The sequence below is a fragment of the Wyeomyia smithii genome, chromosome 2, assembly GCF_029784165.1.
Source record: "Wyeomyia smithii strain HCP4-BCI-WySm-NY-G18 chromosome 2, ASM2978416v1, whole genome shotgun sequence".
In the NCBI taxonomy this organism is placed as follows: Eukaryota; Metazoa; Arthropoda; class Insecta; order Diptera; family Culicidae; genus Wyeomyia; species Wyeomyia smithii.
The window spans coordinates 195,004,930-195,016,977 of NC_073695.1; the positions used below are offsets into that span (position 1 = coordinate 195,004,930).

The window sequence follows — 12,048 nt, forward strand, 5'->3', positions numbered from 1 at the left end:
TTACAGCGAGGTAGATCAAACAAACTGACATGAACCCCTCTTGGAATGCCTTCTAGGTCGAAGAATAGTTGAAATGAATTGCATTTTGAAATATCTCGTGCAAGTTTTCTTTAAATTTTTTTTTCAAAAAATAAATAAATTTTTTCAAGTGTATATTTTTCTAAAAAGAAAAAAAATATTATCTTACCATCTGCCAAAGACGTAACACCGATCAAACAAATCATTTCGACTCTAAAAATATTTGTAATCATGAATACCTTACCAAAATAGCATTTTTCAGTAGCGTCTCAAAAATGAGTCGTGTTCCAAAAAATGAAACCAATAGCACAAAATGGCATCTTTTGCCTATAGAAACGTCTATGCAAAGTTTCAGCCAAATAAAAAATTACAATAAAAAAAATATTAAAACTGGGACATTTTTGTGGAACTACTTAATGTAATTAAAACTGATACCTTGAAGAAAAACATCCTGAAACAGGTTTCAGTACCGCTGCAAGCCAACTGGTCGATCACTCGTCGTCTATCATTGCAGCAGAACATGACATCTATGCGTGTGCAGCCAACGGATTAGCGGTCTATTGTAAGAAGAAAGAACTATCCATTTTATCCGAGTAAGGAGTTCCATTTTATCCGAGTAATCGAAAATACGTTTGTAGTAGATTTGGTATTTTTATATTGAAATCATCGGAATATATATAGTTTGCTTGTCTTTCAGTCACGCGCACGACAAACGAAAGTCACTCAAATTGTCATTTTCCCAAGCAAACTATATATATTCCGATGATTTCAATATAATAATATCAAATCTACTACATCGTTATAATTATTAATTATTATTAATACGTTATAATTATTGAATAACAAATAAAAATTGCGCAGCGGTAGCAAATTGAACTTGTAGGATAATTCTAATTTTTGATTTGAATAGATCATATACCTTGCAATTGAAAACATGCTATTTGGCCTATATTAGAGCCTGTTTCAGCCGGAGCCGCTCATAATAGTTCTAGACAGCGACAACAGCAGTGGTCCTTCCTTAGCAGCAGCACTAGCCCTGTGGTTGGTCACCACGTCTCAGGAGCAGCGCGGTTTTTCTCAGCGTGTGTCGCCAGACAGCCATTATTCCCCCCGTGTTGGGGCAGCATGAAGATTGCCATCAGGAAATCCAATTTTGGAAATCAAAATGCCTTTTTGAAGGCAAATAAACAAGTCATTGAAAGTTAATAATTTTCGTCAACGCAAGCAAGTATTCTGTGTTGCATCCTAGCAATTTAAATTTGTCGCACCCGTCTAATTTACTGAATGTGAAATAGCTTCCACAGTGCATGTTGTCCGTGTATCTTAATTCCCCCAATGTTAGGGCAGCTCAAAGGTTGTAATTAGCAACCGATTTTGAACAGCAAAATGCTTTTTTCAAGGCAAATAAAAAAATAATTGAAGGTTAATAATTTTCTGGCATCAACACAAGCAGACATTCTGTGCGGGATGCAATCAAATTCTGTTGTAGTTGTCTAATTTTCACTTTATTTAGTAAATCCCCCACTGTAGGGGCAGCGCAAAGGCTGCGATCAGCATAACCGACATTGAATAATAAACTGCCCTGTTAGTACGCATTCACAAAAGCAGTTAGTTCGACTATGCAGAGCTAATATGAAGTCGATTCAATCAATCAGCGTAAACAGAATTTCGTCGTCTCCCAGCTGCCAAGTTGCAACATGATGCAACACGCAACAGCGAGCAAACGAAATCGCTTGATGTTACAAACCGCAATAAGATACGGGTTAAAACCGTTGCGTGTGTGAGAGCACCATCGGTGTTTATTCGCTGGATACACTATCTACTGTCTACTGAACGCAATAATCTGCTTACATGCGACATGGGGACGGGAACATTTTCTTCAACCAAGCTGCACAACACGACACAAAACATGTTATTTTGTTGCTTCAATGAGAGTGCTATCGGTCCGGCTCGACAAGAAATCATTTTTGTGCATCCGTGCTACGAAACTGAGGAAAAACTTTAGAAACTGAAAAAAGAGGTGGAGCTTATCAAATGATCGCTCTGAACCAGAATGAAGTCACACATATTTTTCAAGTTATATCATTCCACCACGTACGTAAAATAATTCATTCCTATTTTCATCCCTATATAAGAGCCTGTTTTAGTCGAAGCCGCTCATAGTAGTTCTGAACAGCGACGACAGCAGTCCTCCCTTAGCAGCAGCGGGAGCGAGCAGTGGGTACCATCGATAGCAGATAGCGGCCACAACTGTGGCATGGCTGCGAATAAGCGTAGCAGTTTCAGCGGATCTCACCATCGATAGCAGCAGGGCCAGCAGATGGCGGCCACAACTGTGGCATGGCTACGGATAGCGTTGCAGTTGCTCAGCAATTGGGCCAGCATATAGCGGCCACAACTGTGGCATGGCTATGCATAGCGTAGCTGTTGCAGCGGGTATATCAGCATCGATAGTAGCAGGGTCAGCTGATGCAACGACACTCCCTCCACTAAAATGCTGTTTCAGTGTGGTAGCGGGAAGCATCAGCAGCAGGCTTGCATGAAGTGAATACATCAGCCAGCAACTTTCTCTAGGGCCTCTGCCATAGTAGACGCGAAAAGCGGCGCGAACCGATTCGCTCGGCCGTAGGTTGATGTACAGCTCTACTGATGGCTGTACATTAACCTACAGCTGAGCGAATCGGTTCGCGTCGCTTTTCGCGTCTATTATGGCAGAGGCCTAATGGGAAAGTTGTATCAGTTTGTTCAGAAGAATATTATTGTCGGTAATATTACAGAGATGCGATTGCGTAAATCCGATTTTGAATTGAACAATTGTTCTTTTGAGAACAAATAACACACTTATTTAAAGAGTTAATAGCTTTTGGTACCAATAGCAGTATAGTGACAGCCTCAGCGGTAGATGCAGATGCAGCCGGAACTTCCCTGAGGCCGATGTAAAGGTAAATGGGAGCAGCACGGCGAAACAGTTCGGGTTATGCTTAGACGCGCGTCATTTTTCGTTGTTGATATTCCCCACATGAAACGACGCGCTTTCGTATGATAGCGGTGGTATTAGCGGTAGATGCATTTGCCAACACTTCCTCCAGTAAAGCCGTGTCTAGTTTTCAATGTGAAAACACCTTTCTCATTGTGTTGACCGTGCGCCTTAGTCCTCACTATCAAGGTAACACAGAGATGTAAGATAAACACTACATCCTAAGATAAATTGAACAATTGTCCTTATAAGGACAACAAATGAATTAATGAAGATTTAATTTTGAATTGGAATACTTCTCTCAGGAAGTTCGGCTACATAGGGATGTAAAATGAAAATCTAACACTGAAAAAAGTGAGAAAAATTTCAAATGCTAATAAATCGGTTAGTTTTCGATGGATTTCCTTCGTTTTTGCAGCAATCGATTAGAAAATCTTCTAAGATTCCTACCAAATGCATGAAATTGCAATTTTATCATTCGAACTATTGTACTATTGAAAACTCTTAAGCCTTGTCAAAACACAAAATTCGACCTCTGATTGGTCGGTATACCGCGCTTTCCCAAGCACGGTCGGCAGAGTTATGTACCTAGTAAATTGGGAATGCATCATTTGGCCTATATAAGAGCTTCATCAGATAATAAACAAACATTTCATCGGATATTAAATTGAACAACTGAAATTTGAAGAACACAAATGATTATTTGAAGAGTTAATATTTTCTCGTTTTGCGCTATAATCCAAAGTTAATAATCTTCATCTACATGCATACTCTGACTATTATTACGTGTTTGCGTCGCTTAGTGTTTGGCTACGGTCATGCAGAACGCAAATAACGGCGCGATGCGATTCGGCAAGACGAAATCTGTTGAAATGTATAGCTCTACTCCGCCTTAAAAAGAGCTGTACATTTCACCACGGTAAGGCAAATCGCATCGCGCCAGCATTCGCGTTCTGCATAACCGTAGCCTTTGTTCCGTTCCCGTTTAATGATGTCGTATTAAATGTGCATACAGGTCGGACTCGATTATATACAGTCTCCGAAAAATTTTCACTGTATATAATCGAATCCTGTATATAATCGAATCAGAAGAAAAAATTTTTTTTTTGTTTATTTTTTATAAATATTTTGTTGTTTTTGAACAAATAAGTAGGTTTTTTGTGACTAACCCTCTTAAAGTCGCAAGAAACCTTTCTTACAAAAATATATGTATATATAATCGAATCAGAAAAAAAATTTTTTTTGTTTATTTTGCATACATATTTTGTTGTTTTTGAATAAATAAGTAAAATTTTTTTGACTAACCCCCTTAAAGTCGCAAAAAACCTTTCTTACATAAATATATGTATATATGTATAATCGAATCAGAAAATTTTTTTTGTTTATTTTGCATACATCTTTTGTTGTTTTTAAATAAATAAGTAGAGTTTTTTTGATTTACCCCCTTAAAGTCGCAAAAAACCTTTCTTACGAAAATTGATGTATGTATAGATTTCGTAGTTACTCTTTATGTTATTGCAGTCAGCCATGGCAAGAACACTACACGGTGCTGCACGGGTGCCACTTTTGCATAGAAACACTACACGGCGTGTACGGTCGTTCTTACACATTACGCAGTGCAAGTTGCAATACACGCCGTGTAGTGTTTCAAATATTTTCTCCATAGTGCGTGTTTTAAACATGGCTGATTGCAGCAAACCTCAAGAAAAATTTTGATCAGTGTGTATTGTGTTTGTTTACTCTTTTAGTTTTGATATTGTTGTGCTGCGTTTTCAAGCAATTCAGAACAAAAAATGGCAAGTGCTTACGTAAAAGCCAGGAAACGAAGAAACGTTTTAACTTTTGCTCAAAAAGCAAAAGTTCTTTACGATCTCGAACAAGGTCTGTCGGTTCGTGACGTACAACAAAAATACAACATCGCTGAAGCAACTGTGTATCATTTAAAAAAAGACTGTGTATCATTTGAAAAAAGACGAAGAACGGACTTTTATGAATCAATAAGGAAGCGCTTATTTATAACGTAACGCAAGAATAATTATTGTTGATCTCCTTTCCCCCTTTGCCATGCTTTTTGTTTAAATTTTCCGTATGGGTTGCAACACTTTGCCAACCCAACACTCTTTCCCGTTTCCTGAGCGTTACATAATTTGTAAACGTTCCCTCGCGATATTTCTGTTTTAGATCAGATTTACTTTACTTGAAACATTATGGCTCAAAAACCAACGTTTTGGGTCAAAAAATTTTGCGTTACGTCATATTGGACTGAAGGGAACGTCCATTAATTACGTACCGTAAATAAAAACTATTTTCGACCACCTCTTTCCTCTAGGTAACGCTCTTTGCATAGATCTTCAAAATTCTAAGTATTGATTGCGACGTTTCGTCAGATCTCTACCTCACCCAAGCGTTACGTATTTTTGGACGATCCCTATACGACATTGCTGCTTTAGGTAAGTTATACTTTAAATTGAAAAAAAAATTTTTTTTTATGATTCGATTATATACAATTTTGTATATAATCGAATCATATATAATCGAGTCAATATATAATCGAGTCTGTATATAATCGAGTCCGACCTGTATTACAATTCGGCAGCACTTCAACTTCTCATTTGCACAAAATTTAAAAATATCCAATGAACTTCATTCAAAATATCAGACAAAAAGAAATTACAATACTGCCAATGAACGGTCAACGTTTATTTACTAGAAAAAATGACTGACACGCAAACAGCCAGGTTATCTTTCTTGTAAAAGTATTCTACTTCAACCTTGCGGTCGTGGCTTTGCATACAACCTTCTTGTGATTTTTTTCTCCGTGAATGCTTATCGTCCGCTTTAAAAGTTTATCAACAATCGATTCCACGGTGGTCAACATTTTACAAATAACGTACTACCGAACACGGTAATCTGTATTCCACTCTTGTTTCATATCTACGCCTAACCACTAGTTCGCCGTAGAAACAGATACAAAGCGGTTTCAACTATAAAAATTTTATTCATCATCTTTTGATGCCTTCTGTGGGGTTATGAAGTAACTGCAGTTAAGTAGCACATTTACAATTGATTTAAGTAGGATCCATTGATTGCTTGATCAAAGGAAGAAAGCAGCGCATTCGATCGCAAACGTCAGTGACGAGTAAGTATCACATTACAAGCAGGGTTGTACCAAATATGATGTTTTTAAGTGTATTAATATCAATACCTGGTTCCAGAACTTTTGCTCTACCAGAGACAAAAATGAATACCAGTGAACAAACAGAAACGGTTATTGAACGTAGAAAATTTTTCTATCAAAATACGAAAAAAGTTGCAGCGGAGTTCTGTGATGCATCGCCAATTCACGGAATTAGACATTTGGCCGGTAGGGACAAACTGCTGGTGGAGAAGTAAATCTGTTTGAAACGTACAGTTCCGATAGTATTAATAAATTTCGTTTCAGGATATGGTGGATATTATTGTTCTTCCTGTCACTGTACTTTTGCCTAACCTACATGTACGCCGTCATAGAAAAATGGCTCAAAGATCCAATCATTGTGAGTTTCGATCATCAACCTTCCTCGATTTATTCTATTCCATTCCCTGCGGTTACCATTTGTCCTGAAACTAAAGTTAAAGCTTCGGAACTGAATGTGAGTCACACATTTCAGTTGGTTCGTAGTGGTGAACTGAACGAATCTATGGATGCAGAGAGGTTAGTACCATGCCATGACCACGATAATCCATTGAAATACGGCCATTTTCTGCAGGGTTCGAAAGCTACTAGCACTGCTTCAACTGTGCGAACATGATCTGTACGATCGCAGTGAAACAGTCACCCAAGATAACGATATGCTGAGGCTGCTAAGAAAGATGGCCATTCCGTCGTTTGAAGTGTTCCAATCGTGTGACTGGAAAGGACATCCGATGGATTGTATGGACTTGTTCAAGACTACACTCACCGAGAAGGGCTTTTGCTACAGTTTTAACGTGCTGGCGAATAATGATCTGCTGCGAAAGGAAGAATTGGACTCGAACTATGCTTTTAATTCGGAAAGACGAACCTCTCAATGGAGTTTGGATTTTGGGTACCAATCGGGTATAGGAAGCAATGCTTTTCCGCACCGAGTCATTACGGGAGGATACCATGGCAGTTTGGCTGTCACACTCAAAGTTAATAAAAGCGATGTGGATTACTTCTGTGGGGTACTGTTTTAGTTTATAAATTGTAAGTTGTTTCCTGAAAATCCTGTTATTTTAGAATTCTTTCCAAGGTTTCAAAGGACTACTCCATATGCCAAACGAGTACCCGCAGTTAATGCATCAATTTTTCCGAATTCCATTGAACCAGGAGTTGATCATAACGGTGGTTCCACAAGTGATGTCTATTGGAGAACGAGCACAGCAATATCAACCAGAGCAACGCCAGTGTTACAACAGTAACGAGCGTAGTCTACGATTCTTCAAGATATATACAAAGAAAAATTGTGAGATTGAGTGTCTAACCAATTACACTTTTGAACTGTGCGGCTGTGTTCGGTTCTCCATGCCTCGACCTCCAGGTGCTCCGATTTGCAGTCTTCGGGATGCCCCTTGTTGTAGAAAAGCTCAAATTCGGAAGCTAAAACTACAAGCGAAGGTCGAAGATACCGAGGATAGCTATCTCCCAAAGCACTACTGTAACTGTTTGCCCACGTGTAACAACATCGACTATCATTGGCAGGTTTCGCAGGCCGCTTGGGATTGGCAGAAGGATCGCCTGGTGACATTAGCACCCGTGCTAGAAAAGTGAGTTTGTGCTTTTTTGCGTCACTGTAAATAATCCTATTTTTATTTTTTGTTGATAGTGTTCATCAATCCAAAGTCATAATCTATTTTAAGCAAGCGAACTTTATTCCACTTAAGCGCAACGAGATCAACGGTTTGAGTGACATGATTGCCAGTTGTGGGGGGCTCCTGGGACTCTTCATGGGTGTCAGCATAATGAGCTTGGTAGAGCTGTGCTACTTTTGTACCCTGAGACCCTATGCTTTGTGGAAAATTACCGAAAACAGAATAGCCGCTAGACGGACCGGTCTTCCTCGAAACAAGCCATGATCGAAAACATTCGCACACCTAAGATTTACTGCCGAGTTTCGGTAATTTATTGTTGAGACCGGCACAACGAATACAGCTGGGTTTAAAAATATGACAGCTGTCACATTTTTTCGGAAAATTCGGTTCATCTTACTAAATTTTCAGCAAAAAATATCTGAAAGCTGGGCAGATAGCTCGGTAATATTTTTATTTCAGTTAGGTTAAACTGAGATTGATGAAAAATATGACAGCTGTCATTTTTTTTTTGCAAACTTCAAGCACTCAGTAGTGCCGTTCTCGGCAATCACTTACCAAGATTAAGCAGTTAATTTTAAGTTTGTGTATTGACTGTATTATGGCGTAATAATATTGCATATATGTATCTCACAAATATCCCGAATGAAATAAATTTGAATATTCATATTTATATCTGTTGTCCCAAGTGTACACAAAGTTTCGGTTTCATCGAGTAACTTCCCACCACTGCACAGTGGTCCAGGAATGCAATCTAGCGGAACAAAATTAACAACTCCGGATCGTGTTGGTTTTTTGAGATAGTGATATCGGCAATGTTTATTAGAATAATCAGGGAATATTTTTGTATGAAAATATTTGTACTAAATATGTACTAAACTAGTACTAAATCTTTTTCTTCTTAATTTTTGCAATTAAGAAGGATGGTTTCTTCAACAAAGTTGTTCGTTAGCCAATAATATGAAAGTCTTCCAGAGTCACAACTATTCAAGAATCCATAGTATCCTATAGCACGTTCATTCCTAATTTTGTAAAATTTTACAAAATTACTCACAGACTAAAAGTTCCAAGGAGTTCCGGTGTGAAATTTTGTCTACATACACCTAGCTGAATATTCTTTTATTTCGGAGAGTTTCAGGTTGCGCTGTTGTGCGCTAATGGCGATATGACATTTAAAAAAAATCATCGAAATTTTCGTTTATTTTAAATATCTCAAAAACTACAGGCCATAGCCATCCTAATTCTGCGGAAAAGTTCAAAGTTCATAAGATTTATAATTAGAAACTCATATAATTACATAGTATACTTAAAAAATGAAAAAAAAAATAATAAAAGTTTTTTGTCCATTTTGTTCAAAGAATCAATATCTTATACACTATGGATTCTTGAATAGTTGTGACTTTGGAAGACTCTTATATTATTGGCTAATAAACAATTTTGTAAAAGAAACCTTTGTTCTAAATTGAAAAAATTAAGAAGGAAAATTTTTTTTTAGTACACGTTTAGTACAAATATTTACATACAAAAATATATTTTGATGACTCTCATGATCATTGCCGAAATCACTATCTCAAAAAACCAACCACGATCCGGAGTTATTAATTTTGTTCCGCTAGATTGCATTCCTGGACCACTGTGCACTGCAAGAGTAGTAAAAGTTTAAATGTGAATTACTGTCGAGAAATTAGGAGACAGATCCTATAACACATCTCTCAATGTTGACTAGATTGAACTTTGTATTTTTTATACAGTTAGTTTCGTAAATTATATTATGGCGACTAGAAAAGATATTTTCGTTCTACTTCATAGATTTCACAAAACACTTTTACTAAAAGAGGGTCTTGTGTATAATCTATAAAGCCGTGGAACTGTTCAGTTCACTACGGCGTGTTTTATTTAATTCCATCTCTTGGATAAAAGAAACGTATTTCTTAACGAATTAAAACCCAAAAGGGAATAATCGAACAGCGCGAAAAACATGACGGTCAGATGGCGTAGTTTCACTGACATATGAGTTTGAACTTCACTAATACACTCGATCTTTGTTCGTTAAACTAAATATATAGAGGTTAATCACCTCACAGCTTGAAGAATTAACGATTATGATAACAGCAACTGAAGCCCGCAAGAAGGGTTTAACTAAATACCAAGAGTTAAAGTTTGGCCGACCGTCGCTAAAAGCTCTAATCGAACAGTCAAAACTCATTCCAATATAGCATGAGCAATGCTAAAACCATAGACTAACAGTCATAACACCTTGAACAAATTTTAAATAAATTCATCGTTCGGATAATACTAGTACTTAACAGTAGTTACACTAGCACCACCTGCTGCCGTGTTCGCGATGGATGGGGAATTTATTTCGAGCAGTCTTAGCAGATAACTGATTCTTTCACCTTATTGTAATCGATGAGTGACTACATTAGCATACTAAACCTTTTGTTTGCTTTCTCATATTTGTTGACTATTATAATAATGCAAGTCAAGTTAAAGGGCCTAACCTATAATATAGTAAATCAACGAAGACTTCTGGAAAAGGCGAAACAACGAATCGTGAAATTTCCTTATCTTTTTATTTTTTGATAATCATAACATATCTAAGTATTTATCCATTAAAAAAAGTAAGGTTTTATTCGAAAAATATTAGTCTTATTGCGTAAAATATGATTCTCAAAATTACTTCCGTTTCAAATTTTTTCTTTCGTTTGATTATTTCGACTTTTTCTAAACATTCCTTGTACCTGAAATCGTATACCACTATAGACCATTTTACGAACTGACAGGTGTCACGGATCCTGCTGATGATGATGTTGCTTTTACGTGCGTTATGTCAGCGGTTCCGAGCTTACTGTCAAAATTTCATTCATGAATTGAGTTCAGAAAGGTCTCGTAAAATGGTCTATACTGTGTATGTACACAAAACAGTGTTGTCAGTGTAAATAACATTGAAACAAATCGTGGCAACATTTAATATTTGAAAAAAAAATGTCAAAAATTATAGAAATAAACTGCCTCTTTTGTTGATTTTATTAAATAAAAATTATTTGTAGTCACACATTTATCAATAACTCTTATGTCTAAAATTCAAACGGTGATTTGACAACACGATAGTTCACACATTGCGGACTGCTGAAAAGTTTCCGATAGCTCAATTTCAACTGTTTCAAGTTTTATATTCCGCGGGTAGCACATTTTCCGCGCACTCATCTTGAAAACTTTTTTCCAACAGTTAATTTAAACAAAATATAACTATCTTCTGTACTATCATAGCAGGCCATGCAATGCACATTGTATAGCACACAAAATTTGCTGTGTTTTAGTGAAATCTACTGTTGAAAAATTGTTTTTTTTTAAGATGAGTGCGCGAAGATATTTGGATAGCAATAAAACTTTAGATCATAGAGAAAAGTGTATGAAATAATATGGTATGCGGATTTGAATACTTCCCTCCTAAATATATTGTAATCAAAGCTGCTTAGGAACGAAATTGAGGTTTCTTCTGCAGCTGAAAATAAGTAAGTTCTTTGACAACAATTCTTAATACATCTTACTTCTTTTCGAAAACACAATAAACGGTGATAAACTAGATGATGTACCTATCAAAAAATTCTGAAGGTATGAACAAAATATTACCTCTTGGGTTTGTTCATTTCAACTGATTATAATAAGCATCACTGATTAAGTCGTTTCATACCCTGATTCAAATTAGGTTATTCCCCTATTCGCAGCGAATGCTCCACAAGCGACGGGTGTATCGACGAGACGTCTGCATTTCATTTTGTCAACTAACCAAACGTACGTCATAGTAGAGAAGCTTGATTCAAAAGCTCACATCCAATGCAAGCAGTTCTCAAGCAGAAGCGTCAGGGTGGTATGCACAGGATGTGAAAATAAGTGAATTTTACTGACTGTATTGCTTTATTCAGAAGATATAAAGAAACATAAATTATAGTTTTATTATCTCTTTGGAGGTAACTAAAAACACTTACTCTTGTAGTGCGGGAAGTGGTGAAACAATTTTAAACGAATTTGACCACTCTGTAAATTTCTTCTAATCCAAACTAGAGTTACTTCGTAATTGCTTTACATCCATGTAGCGAGAATTGTGTGGGTTTCTAATCAACACTATTCAATGATTTCTAGATTCTAGAGCTTTTTGTATTAAACTTGTGATGTAGATAAAAAGCTTTTTCAAAATTATCGTAGATATGTGCAGATTTCAATTATATTGTATATGATTAAAT

General features: G+C 36.8%; 1 protein-coding gene across 2 annotated transcripts; it reads left to right on the forward strand.

The window, feature by feature from the left end:
• The first annotated feature begins 5,798 nt into the window (after positions 1 to 5,798).
• Positions 5,799 to 11,670, forward strand: LOC129724404 (pickpocket protein 28-like). 2 transcript variants are annotated; one of them, XM_055679285.1, is made up of 7 exons: positions 5,799 to 5,900; positions 5,957 to 6,134; positions 6,211 to 6,384; positions 6,438 to 6,689; positions 6,745 to 7,180; positions 7,236 to 7,762; positions 7,822 to 8,188. In XM_055679285.1, the coding sequence occupies exons 3-7, from the start codon at positions 6,236 to 6,238 to the stop codon at positions 8,069 to 8,071; spliced, it is 1,614 nt and encodes a 537-aa protein (XP_055535260.1). In that variant the 5' UTR covers positions 5,799 to 5,900; positions 5,957 to 6,134; positions 6,211 to 6,235; the 3' UTR covers positions 8,072 to 8,188. The 2 variants fall into 2 exon arrangements, with proteins under 2 accessions (XP_055535260.1, XP_055535261.1); XM_055679286.1 differs by lacking the exons at positions 5,799 to 5,900; positions 7,822 to 8,188 and adding an exon at positions 11,533 to 11,670 and having other exon boundaries at positions 5,932 to 6,134.
• The last annotated feature ends 378 nt before the right edge of the window (positions 11,671 to 12,048 follow it).

Bases quoted from the DNA above. Each gene is read 5' to 3' on its own strand.
- LOC129724404 (XM_055679285.1), top strand. From the start codon at position 6,236: ATGAATACCAGTGAACAAACAGAAACGGTTATTGAACGTAGAAAATTT. The intron at 6,690-6,744 runs GTTAGTACCATG...CATTTTCTGCAG, and splicing joins GAATCTATGGATGCAGAGAG to GGTTCGAAAGCTACTAGCAC. The intron at 7,763-7,821 runs GTGAGTTTGTGC...TTTTGTTGATAG, and splicing joins TTAGCACCCGTGCTAGAAAA to TGTTCATCAATCCAAAGTCA.